Source organism: Balearica regulorum, chromosome 2 (assembly GCF_011004875.1).
Source record: "Balearica regulorum gibbericeps isolate bBalReg1 chromosome 2, bBalReg1.pri, whole genome shotgun sequence".
Taxonomy (NCBI): domain Eukaryota; kingdom Metazoa; phylum Chordata; class Aves; order Gruiformes; family Gruidae; genus Balearica; species Balearica regulorum.
The window spans coordinates 14,832,150-14,860,028 of NC_046185.1; the positions used below are offsets into that span (position 1 = coordinate 14,832,150).

The following is a 27,879-nucleotide window of genomic DNA, read 5'->3' on the forward strand; positions in this document are numbered from 1 at the left end:
TACTGTGAAGCCGATTTACCTGTTCTTCAATTACATATGTAATGTGTACTTGGGCTGTACAGAAATACAACTGGGAGTTGGCCTCTGTGCACAGAGGAGCTATATTTTTATCAATATGTATTTCTGGTTGTGGTTACCAGGCCATTGAGAGTCCCTTCCAGCTTCCCCAGTCTGAGTGCTGTTTTTTTCTCATTCATCTACCTTTCTTGTACTTAAATATGATGGAGGCTTCACCCGAGGATGATGGAAAATTCAGGCTGGGCAGACTTTCAGGCTGGGACCATCCTGCTCCACACGCTGGGCTCCTGAAGCAACTCCTGACAGCTGCCTGTGTGCTATGGAAAAACAGGGAAGCTGTAAATCTTAGGACCTTTTTTGGAAACTCTTATTTAAAGTAAAAATTAATTATTATTAGGCATCTGTAATGCCTTATACTGTTAAAAGAAGCTCCAGGTGGTGAGTTGTTGCAGGTCTAGTACCTAATATTCTTGGGGCTTTGACATTCATTGGAGGGACATGACTACCCCAGCTTTTTGGATCCCGGTATTATTCAGGCTAGTTTGGTTTTGGGCTTTTTGGTTTGTTTTTTTTTTCATCTGCAGAGTTCCTCTCTGTCAAGGCAACATCCCTCTCTTCCCTCAAATTACAGCCTAAGTCCTCTATTTGCCTGCAGATGACTTCTCTGCCCTTTCGGGGAGGCAGGACAAAATAGACAAGAAGTACCCGACCTGCAGTTGTAACTGCCAGGACTTTTTCTCCAACCTCTCCTTCCACACGATGACCATTCATGTTCATCAGCCACATGTGCTGTTTAGGGGAGTTGTTTAGGATGTTTCCTGTGCCTGCTCATGCTGTGCCAGCACCTCGCCAGGCTGGGGAGAGACTGGAAGGTGAATTGTTGTGTGGCTCTCACAAGCTGAATTTGCTGCACAGACAAGGGCCACCTCGCACCCCAGCAGTTCTCAGGCTCCTCCTCTTCTCTGCACACCCCTCCCCTTGCTCTTGTGTCTCCTCTCTTCCTTCCCTCCCATTTTCTGTTCCTCTACTATTTTTTTTTCCTTTCTACAGCCTCAGATGTGAGCTGCCCAGGGGTTTCACGCTCCATTGGGATGAGGCGCAGAACCAGGAGATGGAAGTGTTTTTATGCAGGAGGTACATGCCATCAAGTAGTCTTTCATGCCCTTGAGACAATTACAGAGATGGTTAAAACTGTATGTGCATGGGTGTGAGTGAGGGCAGTCTGTTCACGAGCTGCTGCCTACTCCCATACCTTGTTCTACTTTTTCAGAGGTTTTGACTTTCTCCAGTGTGTTATTGAGTCAAGTACTCAATAACATCCCTACTCCCCGGATGGATTGCGTTCTGCCCTTGGCTGCCCAGCACAGCTCCGGCATGGGGGAGCCGATCGGGGAGAAGGGGCAGCGCCAGCACCCGTCATGGCTCTGCTCGCTGGGCTGGCGGTTGCGCTGGCACTCCGCGGCAATAACCCACCTGTCCGGTCCGAACGTGAGCAGCAATTCGCCTCCACACACAGCTCGCGCCCAGCACCGTGTTTGCAGGCCAAGCTGTAAACAGGCAGCTGAGCAGCATTTTCAACCTAGAGGACAATAGGTAGTTTTGTTTAGGATTTGGTCTTTTTTTTTCTGTTTGTTTTAAAAGGCTACCCTTCTGTTAAACTTATTAAGCATGTGAAGTTGAGCTAATCATGTACTATGTCCTTTCCATTCAGAGACTGTAGGGGTTTTTTATATAAAATTTGTTGTGAAAGATTGCAGGATTTTTATATGAATTGACTTTATATGGCACCAATCATGGCCTTTGCAGTTAATAATGCTCATATTAAGGTTTGATTCTGAAATATAGCAAAACCTCAGTAGGGCATATGGAAATGAGAGGCCCCGTTGTGAACTAATGACTTCTGTGAATGAACGAACATGTCAGCACCGTAAAATGAGATACACTTAATAGCTTTTTTACAATGGATGCTTGTGTACCATACACATCAGCGTACTGTGAAGTGGCTTGTTATGATAAGGCCATAATATAGAACTTTTCTGTTGAAATGGTTCTCCCTACTTCTTGGGAAATATTTGTTCAAATAAATATGTGGGTTAGTGAGGCAACAGATAGTTATTTGTCTCTCAAGTGTGAGTAATGTAATATGAACAAGCATTAATGACCTAACTCCTTAATTCAACAGGAGATCCTTATTTTTCTTACATGCTAGCTTATTTCTTAATATTTTGGAATCCATTGCTCAGTGTGTGTTATGTGTTCCCAGGGGAGCTGAGCGCAAGCTACAAGCGTTGGACAACTCTCAGTTCTGCTCAACTTTATCATCTCTTGGACTCTCTCTTGGACTTCTTCAGCGTAGTGGCTGGCAACTGTGTATATCCGCTCCCTGAATCATCCACTAATATCTGCCTGAAATAGTGAAAAGGCTTGCAGTTTTCAGTAGATGGGAGAGGTTGAATTGGCCAAACCATCCACGTGATTTAGAAGTCTTTGCCCAATTTCCAGAAACGACTCCAGCATGGTGAAATCGAAGCCCTGTCAGTCTCTGTGAGACTTATCACTTTGATACATGGCTGCAGCAGTTCATACGATCACTGCCCCCAGGGCAGAGGCAGCAGAAGGGAATGGGTGCTCTGGGCTCAGCCCTTCCAGAGTGAAGTCTGCTGGTTTAGACTGACCCCTGATGAAGGCAAGTTAAACATCAAATAGAAAGTTGAGCCAGCCCAGGGAGTGAGGGAACTAAGTGAATGGATCAAGAACTGGAACAAGGAACCGGTGCCAGAGAGTAAAGTCAAAAGAAGATCGGAGAGGGAACAGCAACGAGGAGGAGAAGCTGGGCATTGAGGGACAATGTGCAAAGATGACTAGACAAAATAATTTAGAGCCACAATCCACTCCACAAGTTGGGCTGTAACCAGAGGTTCAGGAGTCTCAGTGCTTCTGGGTGTATTGGATTTGCATGGCAAGGTTTTGGTAGCGGGAGGGGCTACAGAAGTGGCTTCTGAGAGAAGCTGCTAGAAGCTTCCCCTGTGTCTGATTGATAGAGCCAATGCCAGGAGCAGGTTTGCTGGCAGTACTTCTGACCCTGTGCGGGACCCACGCTGGAGCAGTCTGTTCCTGAAGGTCTGCACCCCATGGGAGGGACCCACGCTGGAGCAGTTCGTGAAGAACTGCAGTCTGTTCCTGAAAGTCTGCACCCCATGGGAGGGACCCACGCTGGAGCAGTTCGTGAAGAACTGCAGCCTGGGGGAAAGACTCACGTTGGAGCAGTTGATGGAGGACTGTCTTCTGCGGGAGGGGCAGAGTGTGAGGAGTCCTCCCCCTAAGGAGGAAGGAGCGGCAGAGACAACGTGTGATGAACTGACCCCAACCCCCATTCCCCGTCCCCCTGTGCTGCTGGGGGGGGGAAGAGGGAGAGAAATTGGGAATGAAGTTGGGCCCAGGAATAAGGGAGAGTTGGAGGGAGGTGTTTTAAGATTTGATTTTATTTCTCATTGCTCTACTCTGTTTTGTTTGATAATAAATTAGATATAATTTTTTCTAAGTTGAGTCTGTTTTGCCCGTGACGGCAATTGATGAGTGATCTCTCCCTGTCCTTATCCCGACCCACGAGCCTTTTGTTATATTTTCTCTCCCCTGTCCAGCTGAGGATGGACAGTGACAGAGCGGCTGTGGTGGGCACCTGGCCTCCAGCCTGCGTCAACCCACCACACATAGGGATGTAATCATCACCACAGTGATCGGTCACAGCCCCTCAGCAGCAGAGAAACACACACCCAGCTGTGATCTCCTTCTGCAGAAGGCAGGAGGCTGCCCGTCAGCCATACTGCAAGCTCCCTTCAGCCTTGTGCTGCATGTTGAACACCATGTGTCTCCTCAGTATTTGATCACTATTTGTATTTGACAAGCGACTTTTTGGAGCTGGGATGAAATATAATTCACATCAGTGGACACTTGCCATCCCTTGTTATATCTGCCTGCTTTAAGGTCATTGCAAAACATTAGATGGACTTCTGGTGAAAATAATTGGTTTTCTCTTTGGACAATGTTCCAAATTTAGCACATCCTCTCTGAAGCTTAGCAAAGCACTTTCCTGGAGCTGCATCAAACCCCAGTGTTCAGTGTTTAAGGCTTAGTGTTAATGCCTGTTGGAGATGATGTTGTAACAGTTAGAAGCCCCTGTCACACTTTGAGTGATGGTCTTGTTTTCTGGAAAGCTCTCTTGCATCTTGGAGATGTCAAGTCTTGGAATCAAATGCTGACTTTAATGCAGGACTGTTCCCCATGGGCCCTGATGTTTTATCCAAAAATCCAAACCTTTGTATACAATTGTTACTGTTGATTTCCACTCAGGGGATTATCTCAAATTCTCCCGTTTGGTGTCACCAAAAAAGCTCACATCTCTTTGCAGCTAATCAGAAAGAGAGGCTGGGCTTCAGGAGATCATCTGAGTTTGAAGATATTGAAGGAACTCTGGATTAGAAGATTTATAAAGTGATTTTATGTATTATATTCCTTTTCCTGGAGGGAGTGAATCCCTCTCTTGTCAAAATGAGCCATCCCTTTTCTGCTTCTCTCCATTCTGTGCAGTTCTCGCTCCCTGGGGATGGGAGGAGTTCCTTCAATGAAATCTAAACAAAAAAATCAAGATGCAGTTGCTACACGGAGAATAGCAATTAGCATTTTCACTGTGAATGTTTAAAACTCTTTACATGTTTTAACCCTCTTATTCTTGTTTTCCAGGTGAGGAAATCGATTTGGCTTAAAGCTCCCCAAAAAGGCCTGGGTGATCCTGTCACTGAAATTCTTTGTGTAATGGATAGAGCATTGGGAGCCAGAAAGTGCCAGCTCCTGGATTGTTTCCACAAATGTTCATGGATATGGATTCCTTCAGGGAAGCTCTCGATTTTGTCATGAACTCCTCCATCACATTGTTGCACCTCCAGCTGAAAAGTATTTTGATGGAAGTGAACCCCACATAAAGTTCATATCCAAGTTGCTTTGTGGTGCTGTGCAGAGGGTAAGATTTAGCACTAGGTAAAGGCAGGAATCCCTTCTCTGAATGAATGGCCCAGCTGTGCGTTACTGCTGTGCCTGTTGCTAATGTTATTTCTGATGAGGCGTGTTTACTTACTTTCACCATGACTGTCCGGAAATCCCATGGCAAGGAGTGTCAGAACATTTGCCAAATCACTACTTCACCCATCAAACTGATTGTTTCATGTTACTTGGTCTGGTTCACATTAAGGGTTTGCTCCATCGCTGCCTTTGCTCTTTTGGGGTATATTGGTTACTTGTGGTGTGTTTTATAACAAACAGCCCTTTTTGAGGGATTACTCCCCCCTTCTCTCACTGAGCCTGTGGCGTGTTAGTAAATACAGTAGTAATCTCTTCTACTTCAGACACAGTCTCTCTAAGGCAATGCATCCGAACGAATCAAAAGCAAATGCTTTCCACTGGTTAATTATTATTGTAATGTCTTTTGCAAAGCAAACAAGAAAGAAACAGGCTACCTATAAAATGGAAGGAATGTAATAAAACTGAAAGGGGCTTAATTTCTTCCATGGACAGGTATCTTATTTTTCCATACATCGAAACTGGTGTAAGAAGGGGAAGTCCTGCAAGCAGAGGGAGGCCGGTGCTGCTTGAGAGCCAACTGGCTGCGTGAAGGGAAAGTCTGGCAGCCTGGGGGTCCGGCTGGCGGGGGGGTGCAGACCCCTGAGCCCCCTTGCACCAGCACAACCAGGGGGGCTGAAGCCTCTCCAGGGGGCTCCTCTAGAGTGCCAGCGGAGATTTGACTGATAAAGACAGGCCTGAAAGGCTGTCTCAGATCTGCTGTCAGCAGTAAAACCCTGCAATGGACAGAGGGGGCCTTTCACAGTCCGGGCTTGGAAGCCTGGCGTACTCCCCAGCCTCTGATTTAACAATTTCGTCTTACTTCCAACCTTAGATGAATGGCAAAAGCATAAGGGATCAGAGAGAGAAGACTGTTGCTTTGCAAGAGAGTGGCAACACCTTCTTGGAACCCTTTGCAATTTATATTATTGCTGGTCTTATTTATTTGCACAGTTCCACATTGATCCTGGTGTTTTTACCTATTGGTAAAAAATGAGCTGAATTAATAGAGGAGTGAAACTCTGCTGGGCAGTACATGCTCCAAGAATTAGCTTTAAAAATGGGTTACTTGTTTTATTTCTGCTATGCATGGTTTGTGTTTAAACCTAAGTTGGCTTTTTGTTGTGCTTCAAGAATTCCTGAGTATCTTACAGGTAACTTGAGAAGGAAATAAGATGGGACTGTGCTCTGCAAATTCTGTAAAATGTAGGAAGGCACCTTGAAAAGTTGTCTTTTAAAGTATATTTTGTGCTTAATTTTACTCTTTGAAATTCATATTGGTCCCCAGAAGATGTGTGAGGACTGATAGTTCAAACAGCAAAATTCGACTTCTGTAGCAATTACACAGTTTCTGAAGGTGCTGTAAGCTCTTTGTAAAAGGTAAAGCATGTGTTTTGCACCAAGGTGTTTATATGCCAAACATCATATAGAAATGACTGCCAGTGGGGCAAGAGGAGAAAGTGGAAGAAGGACTGGTGCTGTCACCTGTTAATTTGGGTCAGGCTTCCCTAGGTTTGTTCTGTTAAATGTTTCTCTCTCTCTGAAGTAATGAATGTATGGGTGGGATGATCGTAAGAGGCACAGCAGGTCGAGCCTGGAGGTGTTTTCACCTTTTGAGCCAAAAGGGGCGATAAGAATATCAACACTGGTACTGAGAATAAAGGGCCTCGAGGAATGGAGTCACTGAACCTTCGAGATGAACCAAAGAAATCTATCCTGAAACTGGGCTGTGATGGAGAGCTTTTGGAGTATTCTGAGTCAGCTCAACTTCATTAATGAAAACTGACATATGCTGATTTCAATATTGGGATCCATAACAGCAAACTCCAAATGGAAGTAAGAAACTCAGCTGAACACAACTTGGCGAGTTGCTGTAGTGTTTGAGTTGTATATGTTCTTTTTGGCTACATGGATATCTTGCAGAAGAGGTTACAACAACCTAAACCGGAAATGCTCAAAGTCCTGATGAAAGTTTTGATATGTGAAACATGGAGGAAGATTATGCTCTGGGCACATGCCAAAAAATGAGACGGAGGCACTGACACCACCTTAGCTGGATTTGAGCTTTCATCAGCTGAGAAGAAATCAGCTGGGAGAAGACCTGAGGGAAAAAATGCATCCTTGGTAACAGGAAATTGTATTGCTTAGACATACTGCAGGGACTCCCTGCTGCGCTGTCCCATTCCCTGGCATGCACGTCATGAAAGCCACTGAGAGCTGCCAAGAAGCACAGTGCCAAGAGACAAGAGATATCATGTAAAGAAAATATGGGTGTTCAGCTCTCACCTGCCCCAGGCCTCTTCTTTGGCATCCTCTCGCAAGGCCCTTGCCTCTCGCTGCTCCAGCCCCGCAGATTGCCATCCTTGTGCACAGGGACTGCACAGCTCCAGCTGTGACCCCTTTTCTTCAGGGAGAAGGTCCCTTTTCATCATATGCCGCTCCAGCCCCCTGGGGGAGCGAGGACTTCTCTGCTGGGAAAGCGGGTGTGTGCCCAGACCTTTGCCCGCAGGGTGTCACTGCTCTGCACCCCTACGCCAGCCTTGTGTTTCCCTGCTGATCATTAAAACCACCTGGAGAAATGGCTTTCAAACCCTTTGTTTAGTAAAAGGTGGTTAAACAACTCAACGTGATCACCAGCTTAAATTCACTGTATAGGTCCTTGTCTCTGCCGGGAAGTTTGGGAGTCTGGTTGAAAACGAATTGACAGAAGTAGCATTGAGGGTAAGAGATCCTGCTAGAACCAAAGCAAAACCTCAGGACATGCAAATAAACACCCATTTCTTGGTATTCCTATACACTTACTTGCTGCTGCTTGTGAGCAGCATGGCGCAGCTACAAAACCTGATCTCATTCCTCAGGTCCTGCTTACCCTCCTAGGAAGGGATACGGTGCCATTGACTTGCTTCCTTCGTTTAGGCTACCGTTCTGTAGTATTTCATCTCGTCATACAGCTAATTAAATATGCAAGCACTTATTATAAATTATGGCCTATCGGTGGGAAAATTCTGTTGCAGATAAGTCTCCGAATTTGCTGCTGTAAATCTTGAATGGCTCATTGACGTGTGGTTAAAACACAGCCATAAATCTCTTTGTGAGACCTGTGGCGAGGAAGGAAACACGTGGGGGTTTCTCATGACAGCAGTTACAAGGAAAAGGCTCAGAGCTCCTCGTTGCTGCCAATCCGACCCCACCGGTGTCCGAAGTAATTAACGGATTCCTGTTTTTGTACCATGGCTGGAAAGTGATAAAAAGAAACAATCTAAGTCGCTTTTACCTTGATTCCTGAAATTGAGAAATACAAACACCCATAAAAGTCCTCAGATGTTTTCACTTGAGTTCAAGTCAAACATTGTGAAGTTTATGGTTCCCACGCTTCACTTTTTGATCTGGAGTATGACGTAAATCAAACTGTTTGTGTCTTTAACTTAAAAGTAGGTGTATAGCTAACATATATCACCTTTGAAATATGTTTAGATGCCACTAAAAATCCATCCAGGTGCAAAAATGGCCATTGTTTTTGGGAAATCTACACTAAAATATTTTCTCATATTTTTGCATTATAAAATGCAGACAAAAAGGAGAAGGTGCATGGAGATACCCTGTGAGAAGGATACATGGAGCTGCTGCTTCTTCTTTCCTAATTAGGGTATGATTCTACAACTAGTGAATCCAGTGCTGTGGAGTGTGGTGGTCCTGTCCTCCTGCCCTCCCCCCACTCCACTCCTGGGAATTCCTGTGCATCAGCCCAGAGGCTCACTTTGATGGGGTGAGTCAGCTTGCTAAATGGCCAGAAACCAAATCTAACCAAAATCAGGGGTAAAAAGTGTTTTGTGCCTTTTGGGGACCTAAATTAAATCCCCTGGGGGCCAAATGAGGGCTGGAGGTGGTACAAGGAGGGGGCAGCGGTGCCAGCTGGGTGCTGCCAGCCCCTTGACCTGCTGGGCTGTGGGTGAGACCCTGCTCTTGGGAACCAGCGGGACCCTGCTCTTGGGGACCAAACCCTGCAGGAGCTGAAGCACTTGGTGGTGTGGAGCACTCGATGATACTTAGCAAAAGGTGCCTCCATCGTGCAAAGGACAACGGCGCAGAGCTGGGAGCTGGAGGCAGCCGGGATGCAGTGGATTTGGTGATTGGGTTTGGAAGAGAAAGCCAGCATGTTTGGGAACTACAAGTGTGAGGCTGTTCCCCACGTGTAGTGCAGGGACGCAGCTATATGAAAGGAGGCATTAATCAGGAGTGTGGCTGCAGCGGCGGTTCGGGAAAGCTGTTTGGTGCTCGCTTACATCCCTTCCATTCCATCAAAGATCGAGCACTTCGCTGAATAGAGGCATATGGGACCAATAAAGCAGATTTAAGGAGATGGAGTCCAGGTGGCAAAAGGGTATAATGGGAAGTGACTTATGGGAAAATGTTGCATTCAAAACTCTTCTGTTGGTTTAGGTGACCCTGTAAATCCAGGCCCTGCTTTTAGTCAATAGGACTACTCATGAGAGCTAAATTGTTTATGTTGCAGTACTGAGCCTACTGAAAGGAAGACTTTTCAAGGAGGTCCGAATAAATGTTGTAACTCATGCTTAGAGTGCTCTTGTTTTTAGCACTAACCAAGTTGTGAACACAGCCAACCAATTTGCCATAATTTGTATATTTGGTTGGCATGTGTTTACAGAGGGGAGATCTGGATTTATTTTAAAGAACTACTTTGCCCCTGGTTTCCGTATCCTTACCTTAATTCTTCTCCACAAAAGAAGCTCAAACAAAACCCCCAAAACCTCCCTCCCCCCACTTAACTGAAAACTTGAAAGCAAACCCTGCACAGTGTACCTTTCATATGCACATAGGTACCTTGCAGCAAAATGAGAAACAGCAGAAGAGCTTCGCAATAACCATGACAGAGTGGGCAAGGAAAAAACAAAAAGCCTTCAGTAAAATACTGCTTTGTTAGATCTTAATAACAGAAAAAGTCCCCCTAGAAATAAAACCTCAACAGGATTCTCATATGAAAGAGAATCCTTCCACGTTGAAACCAAATGTTCAAAAGTTCTGTGCTTTATTAATGTCCATAATTTATTCTTCTTAGAAAACACCCCTCGCAGGCTGCCAGAGCACTCAGTGTGGTGTACATCATAATAAAAACAACTTAGAAGGCAAAAACATCAGAACAAAAACAAAACTCTGAAAGCTTTAGTGAATAAAACCATGCAGGGGGGTCTGGAAAAAGGACACAGATGTTGCGAGGAATCAAAAGCAGCAGATAAATTATAAGCAGGAATATAAACCAAGCTTTGCAAACCAACTGGAGACATTTTAGAAGTCTCAAATAGTTATATGTAAAATTCAAGTCAGAGATCATTTGTGCCCCAAAATCTTCACGGCACAGCGGCTCCTCTCTGCAACGTCCAAAACTGAACAGGCCAGTTTGCTCTCAGTTTTTTCCCCAGAATTGGTGCATTTCAGTGCAGGAGTAACTGTCACCGTGATCGGTACCTGCTCAGTAGCACTCAGAAGGCCAAACCCATGGTGCAGTTGGGCTTGTAGCTTCCTTTCACAATGGATTTTCTACAATCTTCAGTCAAAATGAAATCAAGGATGACTTGTTCATTCACTTGAATTAGCTTTTATACTCCAGTTGTAGGAAATGAGAATTAAGAAATTATATATTTTTTTCTTCAAAAAAAATCAACCCATTTCCCCAACCCCCAAAAGACTCAAATGTTTATGTTCTCTCCAGATTATAAATTTCTTTTCAGGAAGATGCAGATCCAGGGCTTTATGAAAGTCAGACACTATAGTAATGGTGGCCAACCTGCTGATCTTGAATTAAAAATGCTGCATGAACAATCCAAGTCAAGCCATGGCTGTTGGACCAACAGCTTCTTGCTGGTGGCTGCTCAAAATCCCTCACCATGCTTCAAAGGCCAGTCTTGTCATATGACCTGCAAATCCAACTGCGTGTCCAACCCCTGTCCTGCAGTGGGCCCCCCTGGAAGTCATCATCACCCCTTCATCCGTGAGCCTTTTCTGGAGTTTGCTACTTCTCAGCTCTCGAGGGTATGTTGGCTGTATTTGTGACTCTGTTGGCTACCCTCACCTATGGATCGGTGCATTGCTCTTTGGTGAAGAGGGTACAGTTTGTGGGGAGTTTGTAGCTATGCTATTGGTTCATCAGTATTTTTTAATATTATCTACATATCACTTATTCCTAGTGAAATATCTCTTTTCAAACCTTTACAGCCAGCTTTCAACACTGGATTTTCTGTAGTAGGTACGAGCAGCCTTGAAATTTGTGGTGTTTCCTTTGGGGGTACATATATGTCAAATTTCTTGAAGGATTTTATTAACTTGGTCCCTAGTTACAATTTGTGAGCTACTGTTTCATTTCTGTACATCTTGTGCAGAATGTGGAATCTGACAGAACTTGTTCTTTCCAACCAAAACAATTCTATGATTCTATGAATCTATACTGTACAAGACTAGGAACTTCAAAATGAGGTGGAGCTGTATCTGTGCTAGATTCCAGAGATGTTGTTTGGGATAGGGCATAGGGATTGGCTTAGGGCAAGAAAACCAGTAGGAGAAGAGAAGGATAGGAGATGTACAAAGTTGTGTTTTAGTGATACGGACAGTAGATAAAAGAGTCGTGGTGTCAGCCCTCAAGTCAAGGAGCAGGGTCTTGTGTGATGCTGGTAATACTCTGCTCTCCTCTTTTCTGGCCTTATCCAGGATCTGGAGCGTGATATGTGATGGGCCAAGTGATAAAGCTTTAAGCTATCTCAGCAAGTTCATGCTTGCTCAGTGGAAACCTTCAGCCCATGCAGAGCCTTTTCATGCTGGTCAGGGAGAATTGAACTTTAGTTAAGATCTTTACAATTCTTCATGTATCCATGCTTCATCTCCCTGCACACGTTTACCTGCAACTCCAGTTCATGGCCATTTCTCTTCCATCACAAGCTCCCTGTGACAGTTACCCTCAAGGAGGTGGATCCTGCTGGTGCAGGTTTGTAAAACTGTGCTATCTTACAGCTGCTCACAGCCTGGTGTACTGTAGTTAGCAGAGCTCAAGAGAGGAGGAGGATTAATTTTTTGACAGAGGCTCTTTAGAAGTTCTGGATCTGATGACTTTTCAAAGTGAAGATACATTTCTCCATAAAGTCAGGATAAAGGATACCATAACATTCCCACTGGTGGGCAAAGTCTATTGGAAATAAAACATCTCATGGCAGGAAAAATGTTGTGGAACAGGAGAAGTGGTAAACCTTTGGAGTTTGAGCAAAATTGTTATCCAGCCCAAATGCTGTAAACTAAGGGTTAAGAAAAGGAAAATATGTCAAAGCAAAGCCAGAGATACAAGACCACATCATCCATTCAGCCTGCAGAAGGGGTAATTCCAACCATGCCTAGAAGGTAGCTGGACAAAGTATGTTTTTTCCATTAGCTCAGCTCGTGCAATTCTGCCTGTACAGAACTACATATTTCTGCACAGTTCTGGCCGCAGAAGCCATTTCTTCATGCTCAGACCTGTTTGCAGGAGGTGAAACTGAGCGGGGACATTGGAGCTGCAGAGAAACTCCTAATGAAGCAAAACCGCATGAGGTTGTGCTTTGCAAGGGGTGGATGGTTGGATTAGGCAGTATATTAAGTAATCCCCCGGGATATTTTTCAGCTGTAATTCATGCTCAATCATCAAATATGGAACAGATTAACAGAAGGAGGGGTTGTATATTTCTTGTAAGTCACAATCTTCTTTTATTCATGACTATCTACAGTGCAATTTTTTTTTTAATTTTTTTTTTTTAAGCACTGGGTTTTATGGTTGATTTTTGTGATGTACTACCCAGGCATATTTAACTGCCAGTATAATTTTCTGATTAATGTATTTGCAACAGTACTGTTTAAAAATGAATGCAGAAAATGAAGGGATTAAAAGGAGTAATGTTCAAAAGGTCTTTATTTCTATCAGGCTGGGGCATCTGTAAATACAGCTTTTAAAAATAGGATTTTAATGTTAGCTCCGGAAATCCATATATAGGTGCTCAGTGTGTGGCCTGATTTAAGTATATAGCTACTCCCTCTGATTGCACAAGACCAAGAGATGTTCAGATTTCTGATTCTGATGAGGACAACAGCTGCTTTAAAGCTGAGCCTGTGTAATCTTTTCTCCTATGTGGCTGCAGAGGTTCAGCCTCACCCACTATCATCTCCTTAAATTTTGAATATTTAAAAAGACAGAATATTTTTATTGTTTTCATTAACCTTCCAGTACAGCCTGGCCTGGGCTACATATGAAAGCATGAAACTATGCCCCACAGTAGGTCTTCTCCTCAGTGCATTTGTTATAAAATCAAATTCCTGAATACTAATTTCTGAACATAGTGTATCTGGAAACTTGTTGTTTTGGTTTTCACTAGACTGGATGTTTTGCATGATCGAACTAGGACTTTGGTGGATTTTTAATACCTCATCCAAGACTTGCAATCCACTGCCTGTGCAGCTGACCTGCTCCTTCAAATGGGAAGTAGCTGCATGCCACACATGGAAATTTCCTAAGTAAGTGCAGCAGCTATATTCCCGTGCGTGTCCAGCCTTGCCCTGATCCGAGCAGCTTGTGCCTCGCTGCTGCCTAAAGCCAAGTCCAGAAATCTGATCCAACAGCTCTGGTCATAGCTCTCTGGAGATACACCGCAGGGAGAGGATGTCTGATAAAATGCAGAGATGACCACAGTTTGTAAAAGAGTGGTGGTGGCACTGCACAGACCTCCTCTTTCGGGGGCCTAACACTACCTCTTTAGATTTATACACGTAAAACCCATGTGTTTACGGGCAGAAATCCATTCCTAAAGCCCTTCCTGTGCCTTTTGGGCCCTCAAGGACAGGCACTGGCTTCCCCTTGCCATGTTGTGCGCTCCTCTAACCGTGCCCTGCCCCGGGCCACTGCCCCCGCCTGAACCGTGCTACTTCCTGTTCGTTAGTTCTGACGAAGCATTATCTAAAGCAATACCCATCGCTCCCCATGACATCTAGAGACAGCAGCGTCTGTTTTGCTAAAAAGCCTGAGTTTGTTTATACGGAATGAGAGAGAGTTGACTAAGATTTATTTTAACTGAGTATGACTCAAAGAAGTCGATAGCCGTATGACCAAGAACGTTGTGGTGTTCAACAGGGGTAAAGATCAACCAAAATATTTTTAGATTGCAATGAATATATGGGGAAATACTAAATCATGCTAGTTCCTGCTAACCGTGCTGAAAGGAGACTAAGTGGGGAAGCTTGTGCTTGTCTCCAAACCCTGATAATGCATAAACTTTGTAAAAGTGGAGAAATCATTTTGTTTGTTCTGTAAACATGTCTTTATTCAGCAGAGCATTTGTAACAATGAGTTTAAGCCCCTCTGTTGTAGTAGGGATGTATTTTCCTGGGGCTACAAATAATTAGAAACGATAAGCTGAAATAAAAAAACCTTAAAATTGTATTAAAATCAGATGAGAATGAAAGGATAAAAAATTGTCAACGGCACAGCAGGCTGCACATTAGCTTCTAAGGGAAGTGAGAGGCATGTTCTTTTAAATGGAATTCAAGCAAGTATTAGGGGCACAATGCTGGGAACAGCCTGCTATGAGGTGGGGAGATCTTGTGTCAGTTTGCTAATTTGTTTCTTCTTCTGTACTTTTTTTGCTCCCTTGTGCTAAGACGCTTAGATATTTTGCTTGTAGACATTGTAGAAAAAAAAAATTAAAAAATTACTTGCATTTAGTACTTTTATAACTCTAACTGGATTTTTATCTAAAATTATTTGATCTGATGTGCAAAAATACTGACAATGATTTCTACATCAAACACTTGAAATCTGTCCGCTTCTATGGTCTCTCTGCATTATAACGTACTCCGTACCGTCTTTCCACCAGCAGCCCTGTTTCACTTACGGTACAGGACCCACCACCTATTCGGCACTTTTGATTTCATCCTCCTTTTCAGTGTTCCTTCTCTTGAAGGTCCAATGGTGAGAGACGGGGCTGTGCGGCGCAGGGAGGCTGGGTGGGCAGTCCATGAGGAGATTTCACAGTGGGATTTCATTGTGTCTGGGGGATGGGGCAGGATTTATTTCAGGAGAAGGAATCCCCTTCCCCAGCATGCACAAGCACAAACTTTTTAGGGGAGAGATGTGGGCTCCGCGTGCAGCTGTGCTGGGGTGGGGGGGTGTGTGTATGACAGACAGACGGACAGACAGAACCCCACTCCTGGATCCCGTTGTGACTGTGAGCACCATTTAAAACTCCTTTCCCTTGAAATAAACAGTGCGACCCAGGGTCTGTAAGGGGCTCAAATACATTCAGAGAAGATGATTTTCAGAGAGCTCAGAGTCAAGCATGAGCAAGTAGCACACAGTGCTGAGCATACACAAAGATCTCTGAGAGATTTATAACTTGACCAAATCTGGCTGGAATTTGGTAGGGATGGATGAACGTATTCACTTAACAAAGGCTATTCTTCCCCCGGCCCCCAAAATCCAATCTGTTGCTCTAGGCTATGTAAGCCTGAGATCTGTTTAAAGAAAGGACAGAGAATTTTGTTTAACATCAGTATAGCAAAATATACATCCTTTGTTTTAACCTCAAAAATGTTTGACATATTTTGCCTTCATGGTCAGTGCAAATGTTAGTTTGTCAGAGCAATAAACAGCAAAAATCAAGATCTTCCAAAGGAAAATGTTGGCTCACCTTAAAGAGGCACCCTGCTGTTAACCTCCCCTATAACCTAACAAAGAATCACTCCGAGAGACCTTCCTTTCACCTGCCACAGCTGCAGCATTCGCTACAGGAATGTACGGGTGATAAACTCCATCTTCACCCCCCCACCTCCAGCCTAGCTATAGCGATATTTGGATTTCATGTACGCTATGTATTGACAGCTCCGATTTTATAGCCAGTCAAGTAGGAAACCTTTAAAATACTTAAAAATCATCGTTACAATAAAAGAATTTAGAATAAATAAATAAATAGTCCTGCAAATCCATTAAAAATTCAATGAATCTGCTGGTTTTATAGGGATACATAAATTTAAACCTATATGCACTCTAGCAAAGGTGGCCTGAGCTTGGAAGCAGCTTGTAGGCTGGCTCAGGACACGGGATTGAAAGTTAGCTCTGGTTTCATAGTTACATTCCTAGAAGCAGATAAAAGCACTCCAGTTAGTAGATTCTGGTGAAGAACTTTGAAAATAAATAAAATAATCCTATCTGTTACTGAATAGCTCTATTAAATGATCAGAAAGAGCTCAGCACCACCTCGTTATCTGCACATGACCTCTCCTGAGGCATCTGTGGCCGAAAAAAAAGAAAAAAAAAACCTGACAGATTAAGCAAGCGCCTCAGACCGCTGCATTTGAAAGCAGATCTTCAGGACAGGGATGCTTTCCATAGAGTCATTTCAGGCAAAGGTCACATGCGTGCATATAAAATCATTCCTGAAAGCAGCGCCTTTGTCCCCCAGCTATCTCCCAATGGAGCCATTGTCCCGCCGGGGCAGCTGGCACCCTGACTTCAGCCGTGGGGCACTGGGATCCCAGGCCCAGGGCAGCCAGGCAGCCCCCCGGGAGCCAGCCCGGGGCCAAGGCAGCCCACGACCTCCCGGGACAAGCAGATCTGCCGGGAGCTGCTGCGGGGCCAGGGCGAAGTGAAGTTTCCACGTCAAGCTTCAGTCATGGAGAAAAAAGACCCGCTGGTACGGTAGGAGCATCTTCCCTCCCCTTCCACCCCGTGTGTTTTTCTGGCTTGTTAAAGAAGTCTTAAATAAATATAATTACAAGCAAAGTCAGGCCATGAAGTAGTATGAATGTGTTTTTGCCAAGTGCAACTTGGATTGGGATTTGACAAGTTGGAAGTCCTTTCAATGTGCATTCAGCGGTGATGTTGGAAGTGCTCTGATGCATAAGTAAAGTAGAAAGCATTATTTAATGCATAGAGAAGAAAATGTATTTTTAAAAAAGTAGTAGATCTCTTACAGCTTGTTTTGCCTTCTGAAGACATCTTCTCTCTTAACCTTTTTAATATAAACTGCCTTTCATATATAATGTTACCTTATAGCAATATTAAAATTGGCATCCAGCACAACAGACATGAGCAAAGTATCTTGTGTTTTGTTTGTATTTACCTCCTACAATATTAATATTATGAAAGTACATAATTATGAATTTAAAACTCCCACATCACTTGGCTTTTGATTTATATTAAAATTTCCAGTGTCTGGAGCTTCACTGGTAAAATGCTGGGCTTAAAGGCAATCTGTCTGAATAAGGCTGCTATTATGGGCACCTCTACCTAAGCCTTTTTATCCAGAGGAAATATATGAATTTCTTTAATCAGGGCAGTAACACCTCAAGGAACTGTGATTTTTTTTCATAACTCCCTATGCCACAAATGTAAAGTGCTGATTAGAAAGGCATGCTGATAAGGTGTTAATAAAATAGTGCATGCCTTGTAGTTCCGCTCAATATGGTTGGACTCATAGTGGTTTTGATTACTCTGATTTTGAAGTATTAATAATTGAGTCCCTCTTTTGGGTCTCTTTTGCCTCTGATTTGCTTAGAATTTAATTGTGATTTGCTTCTAATTACTACTGATCTATGCAAGCTTCCTGTCAGCATGCGTCAGAGCTGTGCAGGCTGCTCCTTATTGTCACATCTGTGATGGAAACGCTGAGCTCTGCAACTCAAAGCGGGGCGCTGGCTTGTCAGATTCCAAAAAATGGGCAATAGAGTATTTCTGTTGCGAAGCAGGTTTGAAAGACTGTATTACCCAAGTGGTGTTGAGGCTCTGTTTGCAGCTTACATGAGTGCTCCAGCCCTCCTCGCTGGACGTGCGGTGGGGTGGTGGAGAGGTGGGCTGGGGGCCGGCAAAGAGCACTGGCTGTGCCTGGTGGGTACAGAGAGATAGAGGGGGGCTGCCTGAACCTAAAAGAAAGAAGACGTTGACTCTACCTCTAACACTGGCTGCCCACAGGTGACCTGGTGAACTGTTCAGGGATGGCTATGGACTTTTTTTAGACTAAGAAAGAGCTTCTCATGAAGTCCAAGGCTGTAGAAATGTTTCCTCCTAGCAGGCTGGCCTGTATAGCATGTTAATGCTCCACTTGTGTATTTATTCTACAAAATCTTGCCTTATTTCAGAGGATGCAATATGATGGTTAAACTATGAGTTTAAAGTCACTGAAGTGGGGAGGTTTCCAATTATTCATAAAGGATGCCAGCTGAGTTTGAATGCCAGACAGCTAAAGGTATGTTAGCATCATTCCTGAAAGCTGTAGCTGTTAATAACAGTGCTTGCACAGCAGCCTTTACCCAAGGACGCCAAATGTAATCCTTTGATATTAGTTGAACTGGAAGTGGAGGTAATGAATATTTCTAAGACATGAATGAAAGGTGGTGGCATGAGGCTGCTCCTGGCAGCGCTGGGGCTAGAACCACCTTGTCTGAATTCCCACGCACTATTGTAAGGACTCATTTATGGCGCTTCACCAAATTAATGGGTCACTTATGGAAACGGAGCAGAACCAGTCATTGCTGACACACCAGTAACACAAACTGGTTTTCATGTGCTTGCAAAGCTGGTGGCATCCTTGACCTCTGCTGCACCTTGCTGGACAGGGGCTTTTGAACCTTCCAGCGCCGCTCTCCTCGTGCCGCCCATGCCAGCCCAGCTGGGATTCACCCTCCTTTGGGCTCATCACCGGGTGAAATGACGACTCTGTTTGCAGGGTGTTAGATCAAATGATCTCACAGGCTTTCTTTGTCTCAAAACCCATGAAACTGTGTGCTCCACGCATTTAGAGTAAAGGAGAATAGGGTCACTGTCACTTTGATACACAAAAAAATGTAAATCTAGAAATAAATACGTATGGGCTCTATCAGCATTGGAGAACTATTTTGCTGTTGTGTACTATTTAAATTCCATGAGAAAGATTCATGGTAAATGGTCTCTTGTCCTAGCAGGCTTCATATTTCAAAGTACTGAAGTGAAGAATTGCTTAGAATTTCCAGTTGCTATTGCTGTACATGAAAAATTGGATGAAAAGAGATTAAGAATACAAAATAATAGCAGGTATGCTCAGCTCCTATCTTCTCACCCTAAGCCAGCAGAGCTTTTCTCCTACTGCAGATGGACCTTCCTTACATCTGTGACTGGGAGATAAATTGTGTCCTCAGATGCCTCCTCTTCTAATACAATTCCTGTCCTCTTTTCATTTCTTTTCATTTCTCATTTTTTTATTGTGAAGAACCTCAAAAGTTTCATCTCCAAGCTTTCTCCTTTGTTTATCTAATTTCATAATAACATCTAGAGATTTTTAATAGGAAGCTGTGGTGGGTTGGCCTTGGCTGGTTGATAGATGCCCACCCAGTCACTCTCTCACCCCTCCTCTTCACTAGGACAGGAAGAGAAAATAAGATGGAAAAGCTCATGGATTGAGATAAAGACAGGGAGCTCACTTACCAATTAGCATCATGGGCAAAACAGACTCGACTTGGGGAAAATTAACTAAATTTGTTGCCAAGTAACGTAGATTTAGATAGTGAGAAGCAAAGACAAAAACTAAAACAGCACCTTTCCTTCCCTTTTTTCCCAGGCTCAACTTCAGTCTTTTATTCCCAATTCCTCCACCTCCTCTCCACCACCCCAGGTGGATGGGGGGGTTATGATCAGTCCATCACAGCTCCTCTCTGCTGCTCCTTCCTCCTCACATGTTTCCTGCCCCGCTGTGGGCCCTTTCCACAGGCTGTAGTCCTTCAGGATATATGCACTTCACTCAGGTATTTCCACAGGCTGACAGAGAACCTCTGCTCTGGCTCCTGGAGCACCTCCTCCTCTCCTTCTTCAAGTCCATGGTGTCTGCAGGGCTGTTTCTCACACTTTTTCCCTCACTCTTCACTACCAGCACAGTGTTTTTAACCCATTCTTCACTATGTTTTACCAGAGGCACCACCATCTTGGCTGCTGGGCTAGAAGCGGCTGTGTGCAGCCTGGGGCAAGCCCCGGCCTCTCCTCCTCACACCAGTGCCTCACCACAGCCTTAAATAGGAGCCTTAATCTTAACCTTCTATCTACAAAAACAATGCACAGTTTTACATGTTTCTGGACTCTCACCCTCTGATCTTCTGTTTCTTTGTATTTTGGGGGGGCTATTTTAAGATTTTAACCTGAAAACCTAGTTTTGGAAGTATCATGGTTTAACCCAGCAGGCAGCTGAAACAACCACACGGCCATTTGCTTGCTTCCCCCTGCCCGGTGGGCTGGGGGAGGGAATTGAAAATGGAAAAGGAAAAAATCTCATGGGTTGAGATAAAGACAACTTAATAGGACAAAAAAGGAAAATAATAATAACAGAATATACAAAAAAGTGATGCACAGCACAATTTCTAACAACCTGAAGTCGATGCTCTGCGAGAAGCTGACTCACCTCTCAGCCCACCCCTTGTTATCTACTGAGCATGACATCATATGGTATGGAATGTCCCTTTGGTTAGTTTGGGTCAGCTGTCCTGGCCATGTGCCCTCCCAACTTCTTGTGTACCCCCCACCTTCTCCTTGGCAGGCCAGTATGAGAAGCTGAAAAGTCCTTGACTGCTTGGCAACAACCAAAACATCAGTGTGTTATGCACATTATTCTCATTCTAAATCCCAAACACAGCGCTATACCAACTGTTAGGAAGAAAATTAACTCTGTGCCTGCCAAAACCAGGACAGGAAGACATCTTTGTCTTTGCTATCACTCGTCTCTTCAGCTGCTTTTTTTTTTTCTTTGAGGAATTTTTGGGAACTCATCCTTGAACATAACCTTATTTTTTCCTCCCATGTTATCTGGTGTAGAAACCTGCACATCATTTGAGGAACATGGCCAGAGTTGTTCCTGCCATTCTTCTCCTGAAACTCTCCCTCCCACAGCAGCTACCTCCCATCCCCGTTACTGCAATTTCCCATTTTATTCTCTTCACAGCTCTTTATTTCTTACTGCTTTGATGTTAAATAGCGTGTTCCAATGAGGTCCTTCCTCTCATCCCTGTGGTGCTCAAAGAACTTGGGATATATGAACTGTCCCAGGTAATACCACTTTGTTCATACAAGCTTTTTGATCTAATGCCAAATTTCAAGCTTCTGGCTTCGTATTGGCATGTGTCAAGATGCAGGGAGCTGTAGGGATAAGGCAGGTGTGCTTCCTAGGCTGCCGGGCCACCCGTGTGCTTAGCCAGGACTAACCCATGAGGAGATGTTCCCACAGAGGTCCATACACTTGTGTGTTTACACACAAACCAACCCACCATCATTCTTTTGCCAGACATGGATAATTTGCAAGGGGGAAACGTGTGGACCTGAAGAAAGGATGGTTTTACTTCTCTGTCCGTGCTGTAGTAAAAGGTATCAGAGTCAGTGCAGGCAGGACATCTCCTGAACTGACTCCACAGGGAATCTCTCCAGGTTTTACGGCAAGCCCTGTGCAAAGCTGGGACAGGAGTTGAACACTTCCCTCAGCACTTTGCAAACAGCATAACAAAGCAGAGGGGCGGAATACAGCCTAGGGACACCCCATCCCACACCCCCTCTTTTCAATGACTTGACACTAGCGGCTCAGCTCTGCAGAATTGCTCCAAACTGCTCTATTTAAGTGCAAGTCTTTGAGGCAGGACGAGATTTTGATGCAGCAGGAAAGAAGCACCAGCACTTTTGATAAATAGCTATAAAAAGGGCAAGGAGAATAAAATTAATTTAAAGATAGAAGTTACTACAGAATATGTACAGATACAGATAGCTGTAGAAGTTATTTACAGAATATTTGCTCACCTAGTGCTGTATATTCCCCCTTGCAGAAAAACCTTTTCAGTTGTATTAGCTGTATGTGCCTGGTGCTCTTGACGAATGTGACAGCTTGAAAAAGTTTTCTGGCCATGGTAGGAAAAAAAGAAAATGGGCCAAGGGCTGGTGGGGGTTACTGGAGCTGGGACAGGGTGGTGGTGAGGAACCAGTGTTGTGGCAGCAGCAGAGGGATTGGGGCATCAGCCCTGCACCAAATTCAGCGTCAAGGCTACCAAAGCTGGGGCAGAGAAACTCTGACTGCAGCTGCAAGAACTGCAACAAATTGCAACCCCTCCAGTTGCTCCAGTCCACAGTTCAGTATGTCAGCACGGCCTTGGACGTAAGTGGGATGGTGGGAAAAGGCTGAAGGCAGCCTGGCCCTCATCTATATCAGCATCAGTGAAGAATGTTGGGTGCAATACTTTCATTTCAAAGCTTTCATAGGTTGTATAAAGAGAAAATATGGCTTGTTTCAGCCATCTCTGGAGAAAGAAGAGTGTAAGATTGTGGCTGGGGACTAGTACCTGCAGCAGGTGACCATGGTGGGATCTGGAAGATGGGGACAATGGCTGCTCTGTGCAGCCTGAGTGTGTGGCTTAGGCCAGGCGAGTTATGGCTTCTTCAGTCATTTTGGCCATTCCTCAAAGTGTCTCTTTCCTCCCGAAAAGGAATTTTAGCTGGGACCATCAAAAACATCCCGTGGATGAAAATATGGCACTACAAGGGGGTGAGGAGAAAATGTCCTGATGAAACTACTCTCTGTAAATTATTAAGTTGTTATCACCTGTAAATGCTTGTTTTCCTTTCTTTCCACGCTGAGGTAGTGAAGATGGTCACCCCTTTAGGGTGAAACAGAGGGAAGAGGTCACTGCTATAAAATTGGGTGAAATTCCCTCGGAGCTGATGGCCCTTCATTCAGGATAAATGTAAGAATCCTCTAAGTGCCTCTTGGATATCCAAAACAATAGGATTCCTTTCTGAGCTCAGGGAAACAGCATTTTTTGTGCATTCTTTGTAAACGACAGGATTGTACCAAAGCTTCCCTTGATGCCACAGTCTAAGTCCTCTCTTAAAGGAAACAACCTGAAGGGTCTCAATCTCAGCTGGCTGCCAAGTCCAAAAGGATTCATTACTAAGGTCATTTGTGCTTGACCACATAAATTCAATGCATCTAAATAGGTCTAATTTTTTAATGTCCCTTAATATATGTAGGACTTGTGAGGTACAACTGAGAGAGAGCATTAACAATAGACTAGAGATCACTAGAATGGTTTCCTCCACCCAAGCCCCACAATAGAGAGAACAAGAAGGAAATATTCCCTTTTGGAATCTCGAAAGCTCTGTTCTCCTAATATATTTTGTCTCTTTTTTCACCCCCAACACTAAGATGTCTTTTTCTGTCCTTCCATTGTGCTGCACAGCATTTCTCCATGGGTGGTAGGAGATGGCTGTGACAGTCATGGGATATTGGGTACTCTTCATCTACTGTGCTGTCCTGGCAGTTGCTACTGGCAGCGTCAGTCCTGGTTTATTTGCTGAAGCTGACACCTCTCCAAAAGTCTCCCATGCCTCTGCCCTGTGCCCTCTGTCCTGCAGCCTGACTGCACTTCCACCTGCCCTTATCATAGAATCAGAGAATCAGAGAATGGTTTGGGTTGGAAGGGACCGTAAAGATCATCTAGTTCCAACCCCGCTGCCATGGGCAGGGACACCCTCCACTAGACCAGGTTGCCCAAAGCCCCATCCAACCTGGCCTTGAACACTTCCAGGGAAGGGGCAACCACAACTTCTCTGGGCAACCTGTTCCAGTACCTCACCACCCTCACAGGGAAGAACTTCTTCCTAACATCTAGTGTAAATCTACCTTCCTTCAGTTTAAAGCCATTACCCCCTGTCCTATCTCTGCATGCCCTTGTAAACAGTCCCTCTCCAGATTTCTTGTAGGCCCCTTCAGGTACTGGAAGGCTGCTATAAGATCTCTCCGGAGCCTTCTCTTCTCCAGGCTGAACAACCCCAACTCTCTCAGCCTGTCCTCATAGGTGAGGTGCTCCAGCCCTTTGACCATCTTCATGGCCTTCCTCTGGACTCCCTCTAACAGATCTGTGTCCTTCTTACGCTGGGGACCCTAGAGCTGGATGCAGTACTCCAGGTGGGGTCTCACAAAAGCAGAGTAGAGGGGCAGGATCACCTCCCTTGACCTGCTGGTCACGCCTCTTCTGATGCAGCCCAGGACACGGTTGGCTTTCTGGGCTGCAAGTGCACACTGCCGGCTCATGTTGAGCTTTTCGTCCACCAACACCCCCAAGTCCTTCTCCTCAGGGCTGCTCTCAGTCCATTCTCTGCCCAGCTTGTAGTTGTGCTTGGGATTTCCCTGACCCATGTGCAGGATCTTGCACTTGGCCTTGTTGAACTTCATGTGGTTCACACGGGAGGGGATGGCAATTATACAATGGGGCTTTGGGGAGAACTTATTCGTTTTGTTTATAATGGGTCAGAGAAGAAAGCAACGAAAGCAGAAGCTTTCCTGATGTTGTTTTTTTAAATCTGGTATCTTCCAAAACCATCCTGAATTATCTGCAGCATCAAGCAGACATTTCAGCAGGCTTAGGCTGCCTACTAGCAGGGTTATGAACATGAGGTTATGGTCGAATACTCATTTTCAAAACAGCTGTCACGGCTTAAGCTACCAGAGAAGATGCTTGTACGTGCTCCTGCTCTCAGTGCAAAGTGAACCCAGTTCGCCCCAGGGGTGGGAGTACTCCTCCTCTGCTGCCTTCAGCTGTCACCTGAAGATATTGCTGCTCCTTGCCTGTTTCCATCATCCATTCTGCCTTCTCTACCCAAAGCCTGTTGTTTTGGGTTTTTTTAAAGGTGATTTAATTCTAGTGTTCCTCAGCACCAGGCTGGAGGAAGATCACGCAAGCAGTGAAACTCCCATGGTCAGTGGGGTGCAGAGGAGGGGGAGAAGCAGCCAGGCTGAGCAATTCCTCAGCTGAAGGCATGAAATGTTGAGTTTGCACACCTGAGCAGGGATAGCAGGCACTGGAGGCCTTTCCTTCAGCTGGCAAAACTATTGCTGGAAAAGGAGGTGTCTCCACTCTCTTCATCAGAGTGGTAGTTTACTCAAATCCTTTTCACGTGGGTTGGATTCTGCCTTCAAAGGTGCTTGGTTGCAGCATCTTGGAGAAGGGATAGCAATGGACAGTGGAAGAATGCTAAATTAAATAGTTCCAGATGTTTTGCGGACTCTCTGTGGATGCCCAGGAACATCTGTCTCTGCCCTGGGAAACTTCAACAACTATAATTTCAAGCTGACTTTAGGCTTGTCTGCTGTGAAAAAGAGATTTACTGGGGTGGGGAGCCTTCTGTGAGGGCTGAGCAAAGCAGAGCTGCTTTTGTTTCACAGCCGTCAGCAATCATTAAACTGAGGAACCGATTATTTCTGAAAATCTTATATTGCTAGATGAAAAAAAAAAAGACTTAAACAAAACTTAACTCAATAAGATTATTTGCTTTAAAATATTGAAGAAATCTATTAATATTTAAGTGGCCAGAGTTTTCCTACAGTCTACTTGTGTACTCCATTAAAAAAATGATTCTTTATTCCTTTCCAAAGTTTTATGCTGAAAAGGTGAGAAAAGTATTTATATCAAAAAAACCCCTGATAATCCTTATGCAAACCTTTGCTAGCACAGTTGCATATTTTTGATTTCCAGCACTTTCCTTCATTTTTTTAAATATTACATTCCTGCTGAGCTTGAAATTCGTTCAGTTACACCTTATGATGTAGGTTTAAAAAAAAAATTCCACATTGTTTTGTTGTTGTAATGTCACTTATACTTTTCTCACCTGGAGAAAACAGGGAGTACTGTTCCAACAGGATGTTTTTCCCTTTGTACTTACATTTGTCATCTTTGCACTCGGCTGTAATCAGAAAAAAAAAAAAAAAGCTGGCGTTCGACTAAAGTGGTGGTGACATGGTTCAGCTTAGGAAAATTTGTGATGCTTGGAAAGTAGCCCATCTGTCCGAAATGACCTAAAAAGTAATACGCAATTGTTTTATGCTATTGTGCTTTGCCATTAAAACAGGCGGCAGCAGACGCATGTTAAGAACTGCGGAGAGCCGAGCGCATGCTGCTGTGCCGCTGCTCCCCGGGGAGCAGCAGCGAGTTGGGGGGAAGAGAAGAGCTTGTCTGTGCTCTGCCCTCCGCTCCCCGGCCATGGGATGCTCCTTATTTACAGTACCTGCCTTGGCGTTCAGAAGCAGTAGCAGTTTGCAGCTCGCTCCATCTCACTGACACGCCGCTTCCAGGGCTGAGGACCAGAGCAAGGAACTCATCCAACTGCAAAACCTGTCCAAGGAAGGGAATTTTTTAACCTGTTCTGACTCGCAAGCGTGGTCCTAGGAATGGTAGTTTGGGGCGAGAGGGATGGAAGTGATGGCAAAGACTAGCCAGTCTGCCAGCGCTGCTGGTAAACGCTTGGTATCTGGACTCTACCTGCTGGTTTGATTTCTGTTCGGAAGAAAGAGGGCAGAAAATTCAGTTATTTCCAAGTTAATCAAATGCCTCACCGTGCTCAAAAGCTGGGGGATAGCTAAAGCTTGTGTAAGTTATGAAGATGTGTCTTCAACTATAAGATAAATCAGTACCCCCAAAAAGAGGTTGCAGAAAGGACTAAGTCTGTGACAGTGTTAGCTATGTCCTCATTTTATGCATTTTTCTTTGAGCAAAAGCCTGTGCAGTTCTTATTGTGTCCTCCCCGACATAAGTGTTTGGGGGGCCACTCGGTGAATCAGACCAGGCAGTTTAGCCAGCTTTTAATAACTATTTTTCTTTTTCAGAGGACACCTGCAAAAGATGTCTTGATTTATTCAGGATTTTTTTAAATAGAGGATTTCCTTCTCTTTATGCTGGACTGATTGCATTTAGTGGTGCTGTCTTGCAGTCCCTATGCAAATAAAATAGCTCCGCACTTGAATTGGACTTGTGTTCATGTGACGTAGGTTCAAGCCCCAGAAGGCCCACAGCCCTTTTTTTTTTTTTTTAATTAACTGCAACACTGTCACAGCCTGTCATATGTGCATCCATTCATTTCCTGTGCCAGAAGAGCCTTCATAGGTACGCACACCTATAGATCACCATAAGAGCAGCCAGGTCTTCAGTCTTGAGATGCCTCCTTGAGCATAGAAACAGGAGGAAAATGTGCCCATGTGAGGGCATGTCCCTCTTTGCCATGAGGAAATCCTTGGTTTCCAGCCTGATACTTTGCTTTTTCCCCAGAAGTATCACTGCTGCAGAGCACCGATGTCCAAAACCTCAACTGCAAACAAGTTGAGAACACTATTGCTTAAAGAGAACATATCTCTTTAAACTGAAATCAAATAGGATTTTGCTATTTAGAAAATACCAGTGGCTTTTTTAGATTAAGTAGAAGAAAAATATTAATTAAAATACTTCTTTTTTTGATCCAAGTGCCAAAAACATTTAAGAAAAAGAGATTTAAAACAAACAAACAGAAACTCTTGTTTGGAAGGGAAAACAAGCTCAAAGTAAACAAAACAGCATTAATTATATCCACATTTTACTTGTAGGGAAGAGATTAGCACTTGGAAATTTTTTAATCATAGCCAAGCCTTGAGCTTGAAAGTGTGCCAAAATAGAGTTTGGGCTGAGGGTAAATGTGATTAAGTAGGAGAGATATTATTGTAGAAGTCCCCATAAGAAGTTTTACATATCTAGGAAATTCAAAGCTAATATTCTACTGAGAAAGGTTCGAACAGGGTAAAGGATGTATGTACGAGTTAGTTACACAATGAAACTGGGAACATGATTTGAAGTATAGAAAATCTGCTTTATTGCATCTTTGCTCTGTTTGTTGGGGGGGTTGTCTCTTTTAGCTTTAACTTGCTGTTT

General features: G+C 44.3%; 1 protein-coding gene and 1 long non-coding RNA gene across 2 annotated transcripts in view; both read left to right on the top strand.

The window, feature by feature from the left end:
• Nucleotides 1-969: 969 nt before the first annotated feature.
• Nucleotides 970-3,119, top strand: LOC142600708 (uncharacterized). The gene is made up of 4 exons (XR_012834268.1): nt 970-1,202; nt 1,289-1,611; nt 2,282-2,562; nt 3,060-3,119. It is a non-coding gene; the product is annotated as an uncharacterized LOC142600708 (long non-coding RNA).
• Nucleotides 3,120-16,623: 13,504 nt separating this feature from the next.
• The window catches only part of ENPP2 (ectonucleotide pyrophosphatase/phosphodiesterase 2), a 74,590-nt gene continuing 63,334 nt past the window's right edge, over nt 16,624-27,879 (top strand). The window contains 2 exon segments of the mRNA XM_075743434.1: nt 16,624-16,776; nt 16,779-16,844. Coding sequence (XP_075599549.1) covers nt 16,624-16,776; nt 16,779-16,844 — 219 coding nt within the window.